At 41.1% G+C, this 16,529-nt stretch overlaps 3 protein-coding genes across 4 annotated transcripts in view; all 3 read left to right on the forward strand.

Moving 5' to 3' along the window:
• Positions 1 to 16,529, forward strand: part of LOC138970714 (uncharacterized) — a 302,337-nt gene that overhangs the window by 88,362 nt on the left and 197,446 nt on the right. The gene's annotated exons all lie outside the window — the stretch shown is intronic.
• LOC138970709 (uncharacterized) overlaps positions 1,967 to 16,529 on the forward strand; it is a 383,958-nt gene continuing 369,395 nt past the window's right edge. The window contains exons 1-2 of one of the 2 annotated variants that reach the window (XR_011457052.1): positions 1,967 to 2,762; positions 4,634 to 5,580. Coding sequence is in view for 1 of the 2 variants with exons in the window: in XM_070343196.1 (XP_070199297.1) it covers positions 2,033 to 2,762; positions 4,634 to 4,929 (1,026 nt within the window). In the remaining variant the exon portion in view is untranslated. Of the gene's footprint in view, positions 2,763 to 4,633; positions 8,769 to 16,529 lie in introns of those variants that run through there. The other variant, XM_070343196.1, reaches the window with a different exon arrangement.
• LOC138970704 (cell surface hyaluronidase-like) overlaps positions 12,350 to 16,529 on the forward strand; it is a 204,843-nt gene continuing 200,663 nt past the window's right edge. Inside the window, exon 1 of the mRNA XM_070343187.1 lies at positions 12,350 to 12,372. Within this exon, the coding sequence (XP_070199288.1) occupies positions 12,359 to 12,372 (14 nt within the window). The 5' untranslated portion in view covers positions 12,350 to 12,358. The remainder of the gene's footprint in view (positions 12,373 to 16,529) is intronic.

Here is a 16,529-nt window from a genome sequence, read left to right on the forward strand (position 1 = left end):
TCTAAAAAACAGCTATTTTTCACATTTTTCCCATTTTCTCTGAAGTTTTTTAGATTTAATACCTCACCTATATATGCTATATAGGGCAAAGTAAGCCCCATCTTTTGATACCAGTTTGGTTTACCTTGCTTCAAGGTCAAGGTCACAGGAGCTCTTCAAAGTTGGATTGTATACATATTTTGAAGTGACCTTGACCCTGAACTATGGAAGATAACTGTTTCAAACTTAAAAATTATGTGGGGCACATGTTATGCTTTCATCATGAGACACATTTGGTCACATATGATCAAGGTCAAGGTCACTTTGACCCTTATGAAATGTGACCAAAATAAGAATTTGAGTGTGTAAATAGTAAATTGCTGAACACAATACTGTGAAACCTGCCTGTAGTGAACCACTAAAAGTTACCATATCTCATGGTAGAAAGAGCCAATAAGCACCATTGTACTTCCTATGTCTTGAATTAACAGCTTTGTGTTGCATGACCTTGGATGACCAGGTCACATGTATTTTGGTAGGAAAAATGTGTAAAGCAGTTCTTAGTGTATGATGTCATTGCTAGGTTTAGCTGAAGGTCAAGGTCATGTAAAGGTCAAGGTCAAGCATGTGAGTCGTATGGGCTTTGCCCTTCTTGTTTAATATTATTAGCTCTTGTCTTTTTGATAAGTCCCTTGCCTGTGGAAGATTTAATTTTCAACAGGTATCGTCAACAATCAATAATTTAACTTTCATCTTGATCGACGCATTGTTCATTTTTTACCACCAATAAGTCAACGTCAGGTACTTGCATACATTTATTTCAGTTTTCCCCATAGCTCGGACGTATAATGCCACAATAATGCCACATCCTATTTTGGTTTTACACCTCATGCTCACATTGTTACCTTGATATTGAATGATGCAAATTCCAGGTTACTCCGTTTCCCCCCCTAGCTCGGCTTTGTTAAACGTACGGGGCTATTATTTCTAATCTTCTGGGGGGATGCCAAAAAACTGAATTGTCCGCTTAGGTAAAAAAAAAAAAAAAGTTGTATGTTTCTGGTCACTCGACCCTACCTAGTTTTTTTCCCGCCGACCCTAGACTTTTTTTAATTGCATTTGTAAAAAAAAATAGAAAAAAAAAGCGTCAAAACGAAAGTAACAGGCGGCAGACGACACAAGGGGGATAACCCCGCATCCCTTTTGTCTCATTTGTTTTGTAATGTGTTGTCTTTCTCTTTGTATAGTAAGTCCAGTCTCTTTGCGTCACTGTATAGTTATTTTCTACCCTGAAAAAAAAATAATTAAATAAAAAAAATAAAAAAATCCCTACCTACCTACCCTATTTTTACACCCCCGGTATAGGGGTGTGTATAGGATTCGGTCCATGTGTTTGTTTGTTTGTGTTCGCATATAGATCTCAAGAATGAACGGACCGATCGTCACCAAACTTGGTGAACAGGTTATATACATTCCTGAGACGGTCCTTACAAAAATTGGGACCAGTCAAACACACGGTTAGGGAGTTATTGGTGTGTATAGGATTCGGTCGATGTGTTTGTTTGTTTGTTTGTGTTCGCATATAGATCTCAAGAATGAACGGACCGATCGTCACCAAACTTGGTGAACAGGTTCTATACATTCCTGAGACGGTCCTTACAAAAATTGGGACCAGTCAAACACACGGTTAGGGAGTTATTGGTGGATTAAGATTCTACAAGGACTTATAGAGTAACATATTAATGGTCAAAGGGAAATAACCTTCTCAGTTGGTGGCAGTGAGAATGGTTATTTCCCTTTGACCAACGGGGGTGTTTTTCCTACTTCGGAGGAATTTCTTGTTTTTTTTAGCCATGTTACCAGAAACATACAACTTTTTGGGGGGGCCTTATAGCTATCCAATTGTTCGAATCTGTCCATCTCCTTCCTCCCAACCAACTCCCCCCCCCCCCACCCCCAACACACACACATACATTTCAGAGATTGAAAAAGTTTCTTACTCGTGTGTAGGCATGACGACGGACACGGAGTACCAGAGACCTACAGGCAGTACATGGTAGACATGTGTTGTCGCCAAGATGCAGAAAAGGTCCGTGCTGCCATAGCTGCCCTGATACCACCGACACATCCTCTGGAACAACGACTGACGACCAGTCAATCTGCGACCGGTCAATCTGCCCTTTTAGAGAACGGAGCATCCCATTCTCACCAGCCAACGAAGAGTCCTGACGCCACGTCAGGGGAAGACGATTTATCGTGTCCTCCACCTCAAAGGAGACGTGCAGATAGTATGTCAGGTGTCACCTCTGCCACTGCTCCAGTATGGGACAGCTCTAACGCTTCAGTAGGGGACAGCTCTCACGCTTCAGTAGGGGACAGCTCTCACGCTTCAGTAGGGGACAGCTCTCACGCTTCAGTAGGGGACAGCTCTCACGCTTTAGTAGGGGACAGCTCTCACGCTTTAGTAGGGGACAGCTCTCACGTTTCAGTAGGGGACAGCTCTCACGCTTCAGTAGGGGACAGCTCTCACGCTTGTGTTACCACAGATTCAGCGGACTCTCGACAACCTGGCCCATCTACCTCCGAGGACTTTGTTGCTGAGCCGTGCAACCATGATTCTCGCACTCAAATGACAATATGCGTTACACAGACACGAACAGAGTTGACCGTTCGTGGCACAGGTGTCGGTCCTCCAGTCCCGCTTACAAGTTTCATGCCTAGTCTACCTGGTCAAGCATCACAACTGGCCTTAATGGAGCCTGTTCCAGACGCAGTGTTCAAGTGTGAGTAGAATGTAATCTTATCTTTTAAGCAAATGCAAGTATAATAAAAGAAGTAGAATGGAAGAAAAGAGATGATAATCATGCATTTGGTTTCATGAAAATGTAAAAAGGTCAAAGTCGTTATTGACCCTATCTTGGCAAGTCGGTCGTCTGACAAAGGAGGGCGTCATTCTTATGAGGTTCGTTACAGTGCAAAAGGCATTCGTGCCGAGAAATTCGGTTGGCAAAAGGAGGGGGTCGTTCTTGGGAGAGGTCGTCACGGTAGGTTCCACTGTACATTGATCTGTAAACACAAGTAAAATCTAGTCATTTATTGCGTGTTTTTTGTGTGGATTTGTGGATATTTTACATACTCTAAATCGCCGTAACCTATAGTGAGAAACGTCATTTCAATATAGATACTGGTGTGCAATTGCGTGAGAAAAAGGGACCTGTAAGTAAAAACAAGTCGCGTAAGGCGAAAATACAACATTTAGTCAAGTAGCTGTCGAACTCACAGAATGAAACTGAACGCAATGCCATTTTTTAGCAAGACCGTATACTCGTAGCATCGTCAGTCCACCGCTCATGGCAAAGGCAGTGAAATTGACAAGAAGAGCGGGGTAGTAGTTGCGCTAAGAAGGATAGCACGCTTTTCTGTACCTCTCTTTGTTTTAACTTTCTGAGCGTGTTTTTAATCCAAACATATCATATCTATATGTTTTTGGAATCAGGAACCGACAAGGAATAAGATGAAAGTGTTTTTAAATTGATTTGGACAATTTAATTTTGATAATAATTTTTATATATTTAATTTTCAGAGCTTGTTTCTAATCCGAATATAACATATTTATATGTTTTTGGAATCAGCAAATGATGGAAAATAAGATAAACGTAAATTTGGATCGTTTTATAAATTTTTATTTTTTTTTTACAATTTTCAGATTTTTAATGACCAAAGTCATTAATTAATTTTTAAGCCACCAAGCTGAAATGCAATACCGAAGTCCGGGCTTCGTCGAAGATTACTTGACCAAAATTTCAACCAATTTGGTTGAAAAATGAGGGCGTGACAGTGCCGCCTCAACTTTCACGAAAAGCCGGATATGACGTCATCAAAGACATTTATCAAAAAAATGAAAAAAACGTTCGGGGATTTCATACCCAGGAACTCTCATGTCAAATTTCATAAAGATCGGTCCAGTAGTTTAGTCTGAATCGCTCTACACACACACACACACACAGACACACACACACACACGCACACACGCACACACACACGCACATCACGACCCTCGTTTCGATTCCCCCTCGATGTTAAAATATTTAGTCAAAACTTGACTAAATATAAAAACCAACTCACTAGTGGTCGGTTTATATTGACATTGAGCGTAATACCTGCCACAATGTCTCTGATGTTATCTAAACCTAACGAAGGATGAAGTTGATAGCGTAACCGTAAATACCGGCTCTTGGTTTACTGGCTCTCGATCAAACTTTGGGCTCCGTTAGCAATTATAAGAGAGAGAGAGAGAGAGAGAGAGAGAGAGAGAGAGAGAGCAGACCAGACCAGACAGACAGACAGACAGACAGAGAGACAGAGAGAGAGACAGACACAGAGAGAGAGACAGACAGAGAGAGACAGAGAGAGAGAGACAGACAGAGAGAGACAGATAGAGAGAGACAGACATAGAGACAGACAGAGAGACAGACAGACAGACAGAGGCCCCGATAAACACGACAGTGATACATTTTATCAACTACATCTGCTAGATGCTCATTGGACCCTGTCACGAGCATTTTCAAATTCTTATAAAATGTGTTTGTATCCGAGGTTAAGCTTTCTATGTTTGTGATTTTCATGTGGAATAAAAACTTGAACATGTGTGCAGACGTGGACAAGCCGATAATCCTCTGTGTCTCGAAGATGCTTTCTTCAGCGGGAGCCATGCTCTTCTTCTTGGACCTAGGACTTACTCATGACCAGTATGACAAGGCAATCAGGAAACGGGACAACCCCGAGGAGGCATACTTTGAGTGCTTCATTCTCTTGGGTCGGTGCAGGAACACAGAAATCAACGTCGAGAAGTTGGTTAAAGCTTTGGAAGATATAGACAGATACGACATTGTCGAAGAAGTCAACAAAATCCAGAAAAAGACAATGGCAACAGTGAGCACATGCGAGTAAAGTGAACTGCCTGAACTTATCGTTTGCCTTCAGTGGAAAAGGGTTATCTTCCCTTGGTTTGGTGCTTCTTGGTGTTCTTGACTTACAGTGGTGGTAATTTGTAAATTGTGTCTACGTCTTTGTATACTTACATGTGCTGTTCAAGTGTTTCTGCAATCCAGCGGTTTGAAACTTTGACATACTGGCAGAGAACACTTTGCGATTGCTATTCATTTTGTTAACTAGAAACCGTAAATACACATGAACAATAGAGCTTTTGGCAAATTGGTTGAAGCCAGAATGTTGGAGAATTACCATTTAGAAAACACAACCTATTGAAACGCAATATTCAGTGGTGGAAGACACATTCAAGTGATAGAGACAATATTGTATTTTGATTTGGGAACCTAATGAAGATGTCATGGTGCAGCCGCCAGAAATAAAGAAATAACGAAGCAGAACGAGTCACGTTGACAAACAGGCGAATTACTCTACACACCAATTGTCTTGGATACATGTACCAGTACGTACTGCTAGCTGACAAGGCGTGTATTTTTGTTTAATGTTGTTCTGAATCTTATTATGACTGTATTGCCTTGGATGTTTAGCACAATGTAGACAAATGTTGATCATGTGTTGTGCAGAACCATTAAGCATTATAATAGAAAAAACGTTGCTTGGCAAAAAATAGGTGGGCTATGAACAAGATTTCTCATAATAAAATTAGAGAAGCAGAAACTTTTCTTGACCGCAGATCAGTTTGTTATTTTTGTTTTGTCCTGACAAAAAATTGAAAGGGTAAATATATTTTCACAAAGAAATTGGTTTGTAATCAAAGCTAGGTTTCATTTAAAAACAAATGTGTGTTTTCAAATTCAAACAATAAAAGATAAACATACTACATAGAGAACAAAACAATGATTTGCATAATAAAGGCACACTCCTTCCAGTGTTGTCACAAGTGGTTTGAACTGTAATGTGTATATATGTATATATTGGCTTTTGGGAAAGGTGCATGCTGGCAAGCATCTGTTCTGTGTATTTTACCTGTCACGGGTAAAAAGCGTGTCGTCTACAAGTGTCACGGTTCACATGTTTTTGTATTTTTTTCACTTACATGTATTTAGTTGCTTGGTGTGAGTTTGAATGACATCAGTTTTGTAGCTCCCCCTGTTTAGTTATTTGTATGTTTGTCTCTTGTCGAGGAAGGAAGGCTTGCGGTCCTAGCTTGAATCTGATCTTCATTGAATGTGACCTTTTCTTTCACAGAGCAACTGTGGTGACCTGCTATTAGCGGCATGAAGATTGTGTAATGTACTTCATTGAATGTGACCTTTTCTTTCACAGAGCAACTGTAGAGACCTGCTATCAACGGCAGGAGATATTGTGTAATGTACTTCATTGAATGTGACCTTTTATTTCACAGAGCTACTGTGGTGACCTGCTATCAACGGCATGAAGATTGTGTAATGTTCTTCATTGAATGTGACCTTTTCTTTCACAGAGCTACTGTGGTGACCTGCTATCAACGGCATGAAGATTGTGTAATGTTCTTCATTGAATGTGACCTTTTCTTTCACAGAGCAACTGTGGTGACCTGCTATCAACGGCATGAAGATTGTGTAATGTACTTCATTGAATGTGACCTTTTCTTTCACAGAGCAACTGTGGTGACCTGCTATTAGCGGCATGAAGATTGTGTAATGTACTTCATTGAATGTGACCTTTTCTTTCACAGAGCAACTGTAGAGACCTGCTATCAACGGCAGGAGATATTGTGTAATGTACTTCATTGCGAACCAGAATGTGGTATATAATAATTGCATATTATTCTAGTTTAGGTCTAATGTGTTTAGGTGATTTAGGCCAGTTTTTTGTGCTACGTAAACCGGTTTGTTTTCTCAGGATGGTATGTATAATGTGCGGTTATTTAACCGCTGATTTCTTCCTGAAAAGGACAATTTCAGTGCACCAAATGACTATTTGAACAATCAGGACTGATTCTAGGTCTGGCCGGGACCCGTTTTGTTTATCACGCTAAAAATAAACAAGACAAAGCCAACATTTGAATGAATAATATCAGCTGACTTATTCCAAAGAATGACACTTCAAAGTCTGTCAGATAATACATTTTTTATTAAAAAAAAAATACTGAAAAGCCAGTTTTGCCGGTGGGTGCTTTACAGAACGGCAAGTTACCACCCATCCTTTGAGTTTGCAATACCGACCTGATCAGTTGAAAATGTCATTGTCAAAGTTCTGAAGAATCAAGTGACATTCCGTCACTCAAGTTACGTCCAAGTATCGAAAGTAGCGTCAGGAGTGATTCTTTGTTGATGATTCTTCTCTCCATTTAAGTGGAAAAAGGGTTCAAGAAATCGAATCTTACCTTCAAACTGCCCTAAACGATGGGAATGACTGGTGTGGTGTCAATGCTATGATCATACATCCAGTGAAAACGAAAACCGCTAAAACCAAAGCTTTCTCTGGGTGCATCATCAATTGAACAAGTACAGGAACACTGAGTATTAGGGGTAATTATTGACCCAGAACTCAAATGACAGGCAATCTTACAGTAGATTTGTAAGAGAGTAACCAGGAATGTGTTTTTATTGTCGAAGTTAATTTGCGGACAGGAACACTTTAGAAATGTTTTACCATGCTCATAAAATGCCCCACATAAACTGTTTCAACCCTCTGGGGTGGCTGACAGTGATATTCATTTCAAGAAATTAGATTATCTGTATCGTTGCTCGGCTAAACTCATTATGAGTGAAACAATTTCATAAATTATGTTTTAACCCGCTGGGATGGCTGCAGTGATATTCATTTCAAGAAATTAGATTCTCTGTATCGTTGCTCGGCTAAACTCATTATGAGTGAAACAATTTCAACAGATGAGAAGTTAAAAGCTCTGAAATGTATTCCACTGGAGAAGCATCTTCAGTTGAACAAAGCATTATTAATGTATAAAGTGTATTAACGTAAAGTGCCTTGTTATGTTTTATAGCTATTTAAGAGAGCTACCGACAGATATGGATCTGTCAATTTGATTCCACCAATTCCTAGATTGGATCTGTATAAGACCAGTCTTGCTTTTTCTGAAGGATCAATTTCGAACTCGCTGCCGTTATTTCTGAAACACTGAAAGTCATTAACAAGTTTTAGAAAATCTGTTGATAACCACCTCATGTCCTGATGCTTCTGATAAATGCTTGAGTTACAGACACTTGTGTGCATTTATAGACAATATGGATTTATTATTGTTTCATGGATTGTATTCGTTTAAGAAATTATGCTAATCTCATCATTTATACCTTATCATGCCTTGCTTAAATTTGAACTATTTCCATATAATGCATGTTATTCAAATAATGACTAAATCATCATCATCATCATTATCATCATCATCATTTAAGACATGTGTGTAGTAAAAGCTATTGTGTTTTCAGCGTAGCAATAGGGTCCGATATTTAGACGAGACAAGTACATTGCCGACGAGTAAATCTGGATTATACTTGTTCGAGTCTAAATATCGGACCCTTTTGCCACGCTGAAAACACAATAGCGTTTATATTGCTATTCTGACATAATATTATGTGTTGAAAATATGTTTTTATCAGCAACAACTGTCAGAATGGTCCATTCCTGGGACGTCTAGTGTATACATGTACTTTACTGCGTTGGCAAACCAGTGACTGTTGAAGCCAACTGAACGGGATTTTGTTGGAGTGTGTTCGCCGAGTGAGAGTTGAGACTGAGTGTGTTATTGCGTGTGTCAGCACTTACTGTGTTTTAATTTGATTTATCCATGATTCAATTGTTTTCTTTTGGTTAATAGCAACATTTCTGGAAGTTTACTTTGTATTCTGTGGTGTGATTCGTCAGAGTGCGAGACAGCCTTCCCCGAACGAATCGGTGAGCGAAAGAGTGTGTATGAGTGTGCATAAGATGTGTAGCAGAGTGCGTGGTTGAGATTTAGACCCTGACTCGCACAGCAAACACCAACACAACAGCTAGGTTGCTTCCAGACAGAGAAATTCCTTGACAGCTAGCCTGAACCCGAAGACGTAGACGGGTCAAGCTCGTCTCCGCGAAGCATGCGAACGTAGTGCCTAATTAACTTATTTTCATTAATTGTGAGTACATTTTTTGAGTGAACATGCCATATTTCTATATTTTTGGAACTGATTAAGAATAAGATGAATCGATTACCAAAATTTTAATTTTAATTACACATAATGTTTGAGATTTGTAATGACCAAACTCATTAATTCATTTTTAAGATTCCAAGCTCATCGTCCGGACTTCGTCGAAGGTTGCTTAATCAAAATGTTAATCAATTTGATCAAAACATGAGGGCGTGACAGAGCCGCCTCAACTTGCACTATAATCCGGATAAGACGTCATCAAAGACATTTATTTAAAAAAAAAGAAATGGTCCGGGGACATCATCTGGAAGAATTTTTATGTAAAGTTTCATGAAGGTCGGTCCAGTAGTTTTTTTCGGAATCCCTCGACACACACATACATACATACTCAGACATACACTACCACCCTCGTCCCGATTCCCAGTCTAAGTTAAAACATTAATGTGACCCATCACCACGAAATGAGTCGCATGTCACCTCGCGCCGCGGTTCTGCGCTTGACTTAATATAATAATAATAATAATAATAATAATACGAATATTTATAACGCGCACATATCTCACCAACAGGCGACTCAAGGCGCACATACACTCGTTCACACACACGGAGACTTAAAGTCACTAGCACACACACACCATCAACCATTAAAATATAAGTCCGGGGAGTGTCTTGTAACAGTGTGAGGGTCACCTTAGTCACAGGCTTATAACTCAAACAGTTTTTGCTCTTTTCTAAAACGGTTTTCACCACTGGATAGAGCATACAAAACTCTTTAGGAAAATGTAAAAATATGAAAATCATGCAAATGTGACATGCAACTAATTTCGTGGTGGAGGGTCACATTTAGTCAAAACTTGCACAAGCTCCAAAAGAGATCCACGTTTTTTTTCTCTAAAATGCAGCGCGCACTGTCGTATTTACATAACTGTTCTTGCAGCTCGTATTTTCCAGTGATGATCTCCACGGGGTTTTCTAAAATGCAGCGCGCACTGTCGTATTCACATAACTCTTCTTTCAGCTCGCATTTTCCAGTGATGATCTCCACAGGAATCTTCATAATAATTGCGATGGCCTATATCTATTTTTCAGCGTTGTGACAATACATTTTTTTTAGCTCGTGACCGGCCCATATGACATGACTTTGTCGGCACCCCCAGAACTTTTGGGTGGTTTGTTCGTTACTTCCTATTGGTGAATGCCGTATGAGGTCATGCCGGTGACGTACTTGTAAATACATCTATCATAGTTTCTCACACACCGAATTCATATATTGGACAGGAGAGAACTTTGATCATGGAACAGCTGCTAGCATCTGTTGGGTTGAAAAGATGTGAAGATAATGGTTTCACTTTATATTGCACCTCCGTGCAAATCATGACATGCAGAGATAATCCCTTCGTGTTTTAAAGACACTGTCCTCCCCGTTTTGGCCCTACACCATGATGCCCACCGCCATCGCTCTATCCAGGCTTCCACGTGCATTAAGAGCATCCTTTCGCTTGGACATATACAAAACATCAACAGTGTGGCTGCATTCTCTACAGTGTCATAACAATTTTGCTGAGTTAATTTTGCAAATTGACATAAGTAACTAAACAAAAACCTCTCTCTCCGCAGAAGACAGCCAGGCGTTTGATTTTTTGCAAGTGTTTAAATGGAAAGATGCTCTTATTCTGTGCAAAAGCTTGAACAGAGCTGTGGTGGTAAGCATGCTCGCTTACACATAAAGGACTGGCGAGCCTGCACAACAAACACCTGCACCGTGCACAACACTGACCGGAGTTTTTGGTTCATGGTGCCTGGGTTGTGAGGCATTTCCGATGATAGGACACCTCGGAGTTTTTGGTTCATGGTGCCTGGGTTGTGAGGCATTTCCGATGATAGGACACCTCGGAGTTTTTGGTTCATGGTGCCTGGGTTGTGAGGCATTTCCGATGATAGGACACCTCGGAGTTTTTGGTTCATGGTGCCTGGGTTGTGAGGCATTTCCGATGATAGGACACCTCGGAGTTTTTGGTTCATGGTGCCTGGGTTGTGAGGCCTTTCCGATGATAGGACACCTCGGAGTTTTTGGTTCATGGTGCCTGGGTTGTGAGGCATTTCCGATGATAGGACACCTCGGAGTTTTTGGTTCATGGTTCCTGGGTTGTGAGGCATTTCCGATGATAGGACACCTCGTAGTTTTTGGTTCATGGTGCCTGGGTTGTGAGGCCTTTCCGATGATAGGACACCTCGGAGTTTTTGGTTCATGGTGCCTGGGTTGTGAGGCATTTCCGATGATAGGACACCTCGGAGTTTTTGGTTCATGGTGCCTGGGTTGTGAGGCATTTCTGATGATAGGACACCTCGGAGTTTTTGGTTCATGATGCCTGGGTTGTGAGGCATTTCCGATGATAGGACACCTCGGAGTTTTTGTTCATGGTGCCTGGGTTGTGAGGCATTTCCGATGATAGGACACCTCGGAGTTTTTGTTCATGGTGGCTGGGTTGTGAGGCCTTTCCGATGATAGGACACCTCGGAGTTTTTGGTTCATGGTGCCTGGGTTGTGAGGCCTTTCCGATGATAGGACACATCGGAGTTTTTAGTTCATGGTGCCTGGGTTGTGAGGCCTTTCCGATGATAGGACACCTCGGAGTTTTTAGTTCATGGTGCCTGGGTTGTGAGGCCTTTCCGATGATAGGACACCTCGGAGTTTTTAGTTCATGGTGCCTGGGTTGTGAGGCCTTTCCGATGATAGGACACCTCGGAGTTTTTGGTTCATGGTGCCTGGGTTGTGAGGCCTTTCCGATGATAGGACACCTCAGTTTTTGGTTCATGGTGCCTGGGTTGTGAGGCATTTCCGATGATAGGACACCTCAGTTTTTGGTTCATGGTGCCTGGGTTGTGAGGCATTTCTGATGATAGAACACCTCTGTTTTTGGTTCATGGTGCCTGGGTTGTGAGGCCTTTCCGATGATAAGACACCACACAAGGAATACCTTCCGTTGATACCTTTGTCTGTTAACGTCCGTATTATATATTTGTCATAAAATGGCGCATGCAATGTATTTACACATTCGGCTGGTTCCAATGACGTCCTTTCACCACCTCCTTTCACCACCTCCTTTCACCACCTCCTTTCACCACCTCCTTTCACCACCTCCTTTCACCACCTCCATTTTCACGAGAAGGACTGTGCCTTTAACGGTTTTTTGTGGTCGCAATGTTATGACCATCCGGGCAAATTGGTCGCTCGCTGGGTCGGTATGGTATATATATCATATGCTTGCCAAACACTGGTGTCAAGTTCAGCAGAGAACATGGGGAAAAGCAGGTGAGTAAACAGTAATTTAGAGATGAAAGATCTTAGAAACTAAGGGATGTACGCGCTCTAAATGCATACATGTGCAATAAGAGTGAGAGCTGTGCGGGAACCAACCTCCTGGCACTGAGATAATTACAAGCATAGAATTTAACAAGCGACTTTCATCCTTATGAAACTGGATGAGATTAAAGTATGATACATTGGTAAATGAGCTTTTGGTCAATAGGAGATTCAGCAACAATTAAGGAAAAATCAGAATCGTATATAAATGTATTTCAAGCTTAAGTAAAGTTCGCGCATACTCAAATAAACCACTGATTCAATTTCTGTCACCATTTCAATTTGCGGGAATCAATAAGAATATTTAACACGTCGCATAAGGCGAAATTACTGTCAAACTCACGGAATGAAACTTAACGCACTGCATTTTTTCACCCAGACCGTATAGCATCGACAGTCCCCCGCTCGTGGAAAAGGCAGTCAAATCTACAAGCCAGTATAGGGCGGTAGTGGGATATAGCTCAGTTGGTAGCGCGCTGGATTTGTATTCAGTTGGCCGCTGTCAGCGCGAGTTCGATCCCAGGTTCGGCGGAAATTTATGTAAACCAGTGAAAGATTAGTAGTTCTTTCACAGTTTACTAGTTAGCTGCTCTGAGAAACTTCTATATCAACTCAAGGGGAAGAACTGTGGCTGTTCTAAAATATTTGATGATTTGAATTACTTCCCTTGTTTGGTTCCAATTCGTTTTTTACCATTTTGTTTTGTAAGGTCTAAAGTTGTATTATTGTTTAGTTATGCTTTACTTGTACTATTTAGTAATGATTTAATGATGTTTTAGAATATTATTATTAGAAAATTTGTTTTAGTTTAAGAGTATAGACATGTCTTGGATCCCAGTTTTTAATAACCAGGAATGTTATAGTTTATAGTTTTTGGGAACTTTAAAAATATATTTAGTGTTTAGAAATTATTTGAAAGATGCTTAATTGAAGCTTGGTAATTTTAGTGAATATTTGGAAATGTTGTTTTATTTGTTAAGAGGTAAACTGTTCTAAATTAATAATTACCTTTGGGTTTCTACAAGACTTGAATCTTCCTTTCCTTGAGAATCTGACTGAACCAGCTGATCCAGCCCAAATTTGTCCTGAATTATAAAACGTTTTATTCCTAAACCAGGTAAGAAATGGCTTAAATATTAAGTTAGTTTGTTTCTAATATGTATTGTGTACTGTTTTGAAAAGTTATATGAGGTGGCACTTTTTATTCTTGAAGGATTCTTGGGATTGAAATTAATTATGAGATTCTGGGAAAGATGCCAGAAAGACCATGTGGTGTCTGAGCAAAGTGATGGTATGAAGTTGTAGAAGAAATGAATTGTGACATGATAGGTTAGTGTTTTTACTATAATGTTTTGATTATACAAGATGTCTTTTTATGTATTAGTTGTGAGTAATAGTTGATTATTATTTTAGGACTATATTTGATAAAACTTGATTTTCCTTTGTTGCATGATTTACTTACATGGTGCCTGGCCATGTGGTTTTCCTAAAAGTTTCAAGATGTTGTTTGTTCTTGTTTTGAGGCATAGAAATGATAAGTGTTAACAACTTATTCATTTCTGCAATTAATTCAAGTTGATTTGTCATTAATTTGGGTATTGCATAAATGTTGTTGTGCGGAGCACAGGAAGACTGAAGTATTTGTTTTGTGTGGATTGTTCATGGTTGTAAGAAATGGAACATAGGCACTGTATTGAGATAAGAGGAATCACCACGCGAACTGAGATTAAGTCTGCACAGTTGTTTTGTTAACTGTCGGCTTTATGAGAGATGTAATTTCGAGTGTGCACTGCAACTGGTTACATCAAGAATAATTTGAGACATCAAGTGAATGTCTTAGGTTTTCTGTAAGGGTGATTATGCTTATAGCTAATCACTAAATGGATGAAGTATAGTTTTGATTGACTCTGCTTGTAGCTGTGTCTGATATAGTCTTAACATAACTTCTATCTATTATGGAGGAATCATTGTTATCACAGACAAGTGGGGCTGTGGTTTAGACAATATTTCTGATTGGGTTGGATTCCATATATCATGTATTACATGATATGATATTCCTAGTGTATTCCATTCTTCAGTCATGACAATAACATTGTATTGTTTACGTATTGTGTTGTATCATGTGTTATGTTCTTTTTGTTTTGTTCTATGGTGTATAAAAAAGTGTTCTAGTGAAACTGAAATTTTATCTTGATGATTGTTGAATTATACTTATGCTGTGTTGTTTTATTTTCCAGGGGTAACCTTTTTGTTGTTGATCATCGATCAGCAAGCGTTTGATTCACGATGGATATTTTTTGGTCTAGTGGACCCCTGGTTGTGTCTGGTTTTTGATGAGAGAGTTTTAGATTTTTAGAGAGGAGATTTTGTATTTTTGAAACTAAGTAATTTAAACAGAAGAACTTTTATATTTTGTCGGTTGAACATATGATTGTAATCTGAAAACTGATTTAAAGGAAATGCTTTATCCAAAATAAATTTCTTAGAACACTACCTCATTTTTTGTTTGTTTATTGTGAAAGCAAGATTGTACCTCACCCCGAATCCTCCCTTTAACCATGCTAACACTGAAATAAAATATGTATTAGCAGTAGGTTTACATTTTGGCGCCCAATGTGGGGCTCGAGGTTTTTTTGTTTCACAGAAAATTTTCAACTTAGTACATAAAAAAATAGAGAAAGGAAAAAGAAGTTATACAGTAGTAAGAAGAAGGAAAATTTTTGGATTTTTTGTAGGACATATTTTTTTTTAATTTGTAACACGCGGTACACAACCAGGGTGATACAGATTTAAAAAGATGGCTCGTGAGACGGCCCCAACCGCTGACGAGATGGCGGAGTTGCGGGACCAGGTCAAGGAGATGGCCAATGAGCTGGGGCGTCAGAAGGAGGAGGCCATCAAGCAGAAGCAAGAGGCGACTGACGCCGCCACAGCCGAGCTGAACGACCTGCGAGAGCGACTGGCTGGCGTCACAGAGGAACTGGGTCGTCAACGCCAGCAACCCATCACGGTCCAAGTGGACAACCCTCCCCAGCCTCAGAGGTTGAAGACTTTCACCGGCCTTGCCCCCGCTGGAGGGAACGAGTGTGATTTTAGGGCTTGGGCTCAGCAGATGGAATCATTTCTGCTGACACCCGACCTCAAGCCTTGCGACTCCCGCATCTTGGCCAGCTTGAGGGGAGTGGCCTTCAACGCCGTGAAGGAACTGACCACCAACGCGGACATTATTTCTAAAATCCGTAGTCTTTTTGGGTGTGTGGAGGACACTGAGGCCCAGCTCCTTGCCTTTGCCAGCAGAAGGCTCAAACCAAAAGAGAAGGCAGCTGATTTTCTGCTTCAGCTTTGGGGGGAGCTGCTGGAGATCAACACGATGGCCAAGCTCGGAAAAGAAGAACTCCAGACGAAACTCTACAGAACCTTCTGTACGGGTTTACAGTCGACCCTGCCTCTGCTGGCCCTGGAGATGCGCAACAAATTTGGTTTTCCAGGGACAGCAGCACCAGCCCTGGACGACTTACTGCTGATGGTCCGCCGGACGGCGGAGATGGCCCCAGCACCGGCAACGAAGGCCACAACACAGGCACACGCCCACCAGGTGGAGGCCCCTGCCATTGACTACGACAAGCTGGCCGACAAAGTGGCAGAGCGCCTTCGGCCTGCCCCAACAGAGGGCGTGAGACCTGCACCGAGGGGGGGCAAGAGACTGTGTTTCAATTGCGGGGTGTTTGGGGCACACATCGCGAGGGATTGCAGGAGTCCTCCAAATCCCAGGAGAGTCGCGGAGGAGCGGTCCAAGATGGGCAGCCCGTTAAACGGTCGTCAGTCAATGGCAACGGGCCGCCGTTGACTGAGCTTCCTGCCACGGAGAGAGCCCGGAGACTCAACAAGGCCGCCGACATCATCGACAGCGGTTTGTTGAGTCTCAATGCAGTTAGGCTGCAAAGTCCTCTCACAGTCAGTATCAATCCTGGGAAGACATTAGAACTACGGGGGAAAATACCTGATGAAACGACCAAGGATATTAACATTTTTCCCCGAGATCCTGATCTACTTCCACCAGGGTTGATAGTGCTCAGTGCACAGTGCACTGATCTGACTGTGAGAGT

This window comes from Littorina saxatilis, linkage group LG7, assembly GCF_037325665.1.
Source record: "Littorina saxatilis isolate snail1 linkage group LG7, US_GU_Lsax_2.0, whole genome shotgun sequence".
NCBI classification, from domain to species: Eukaryota; Metazoa; Mollusca; class Gastropoda; order Littorinimorpha; family Littorinidae; genus Littorina; species Littorina saxatilis.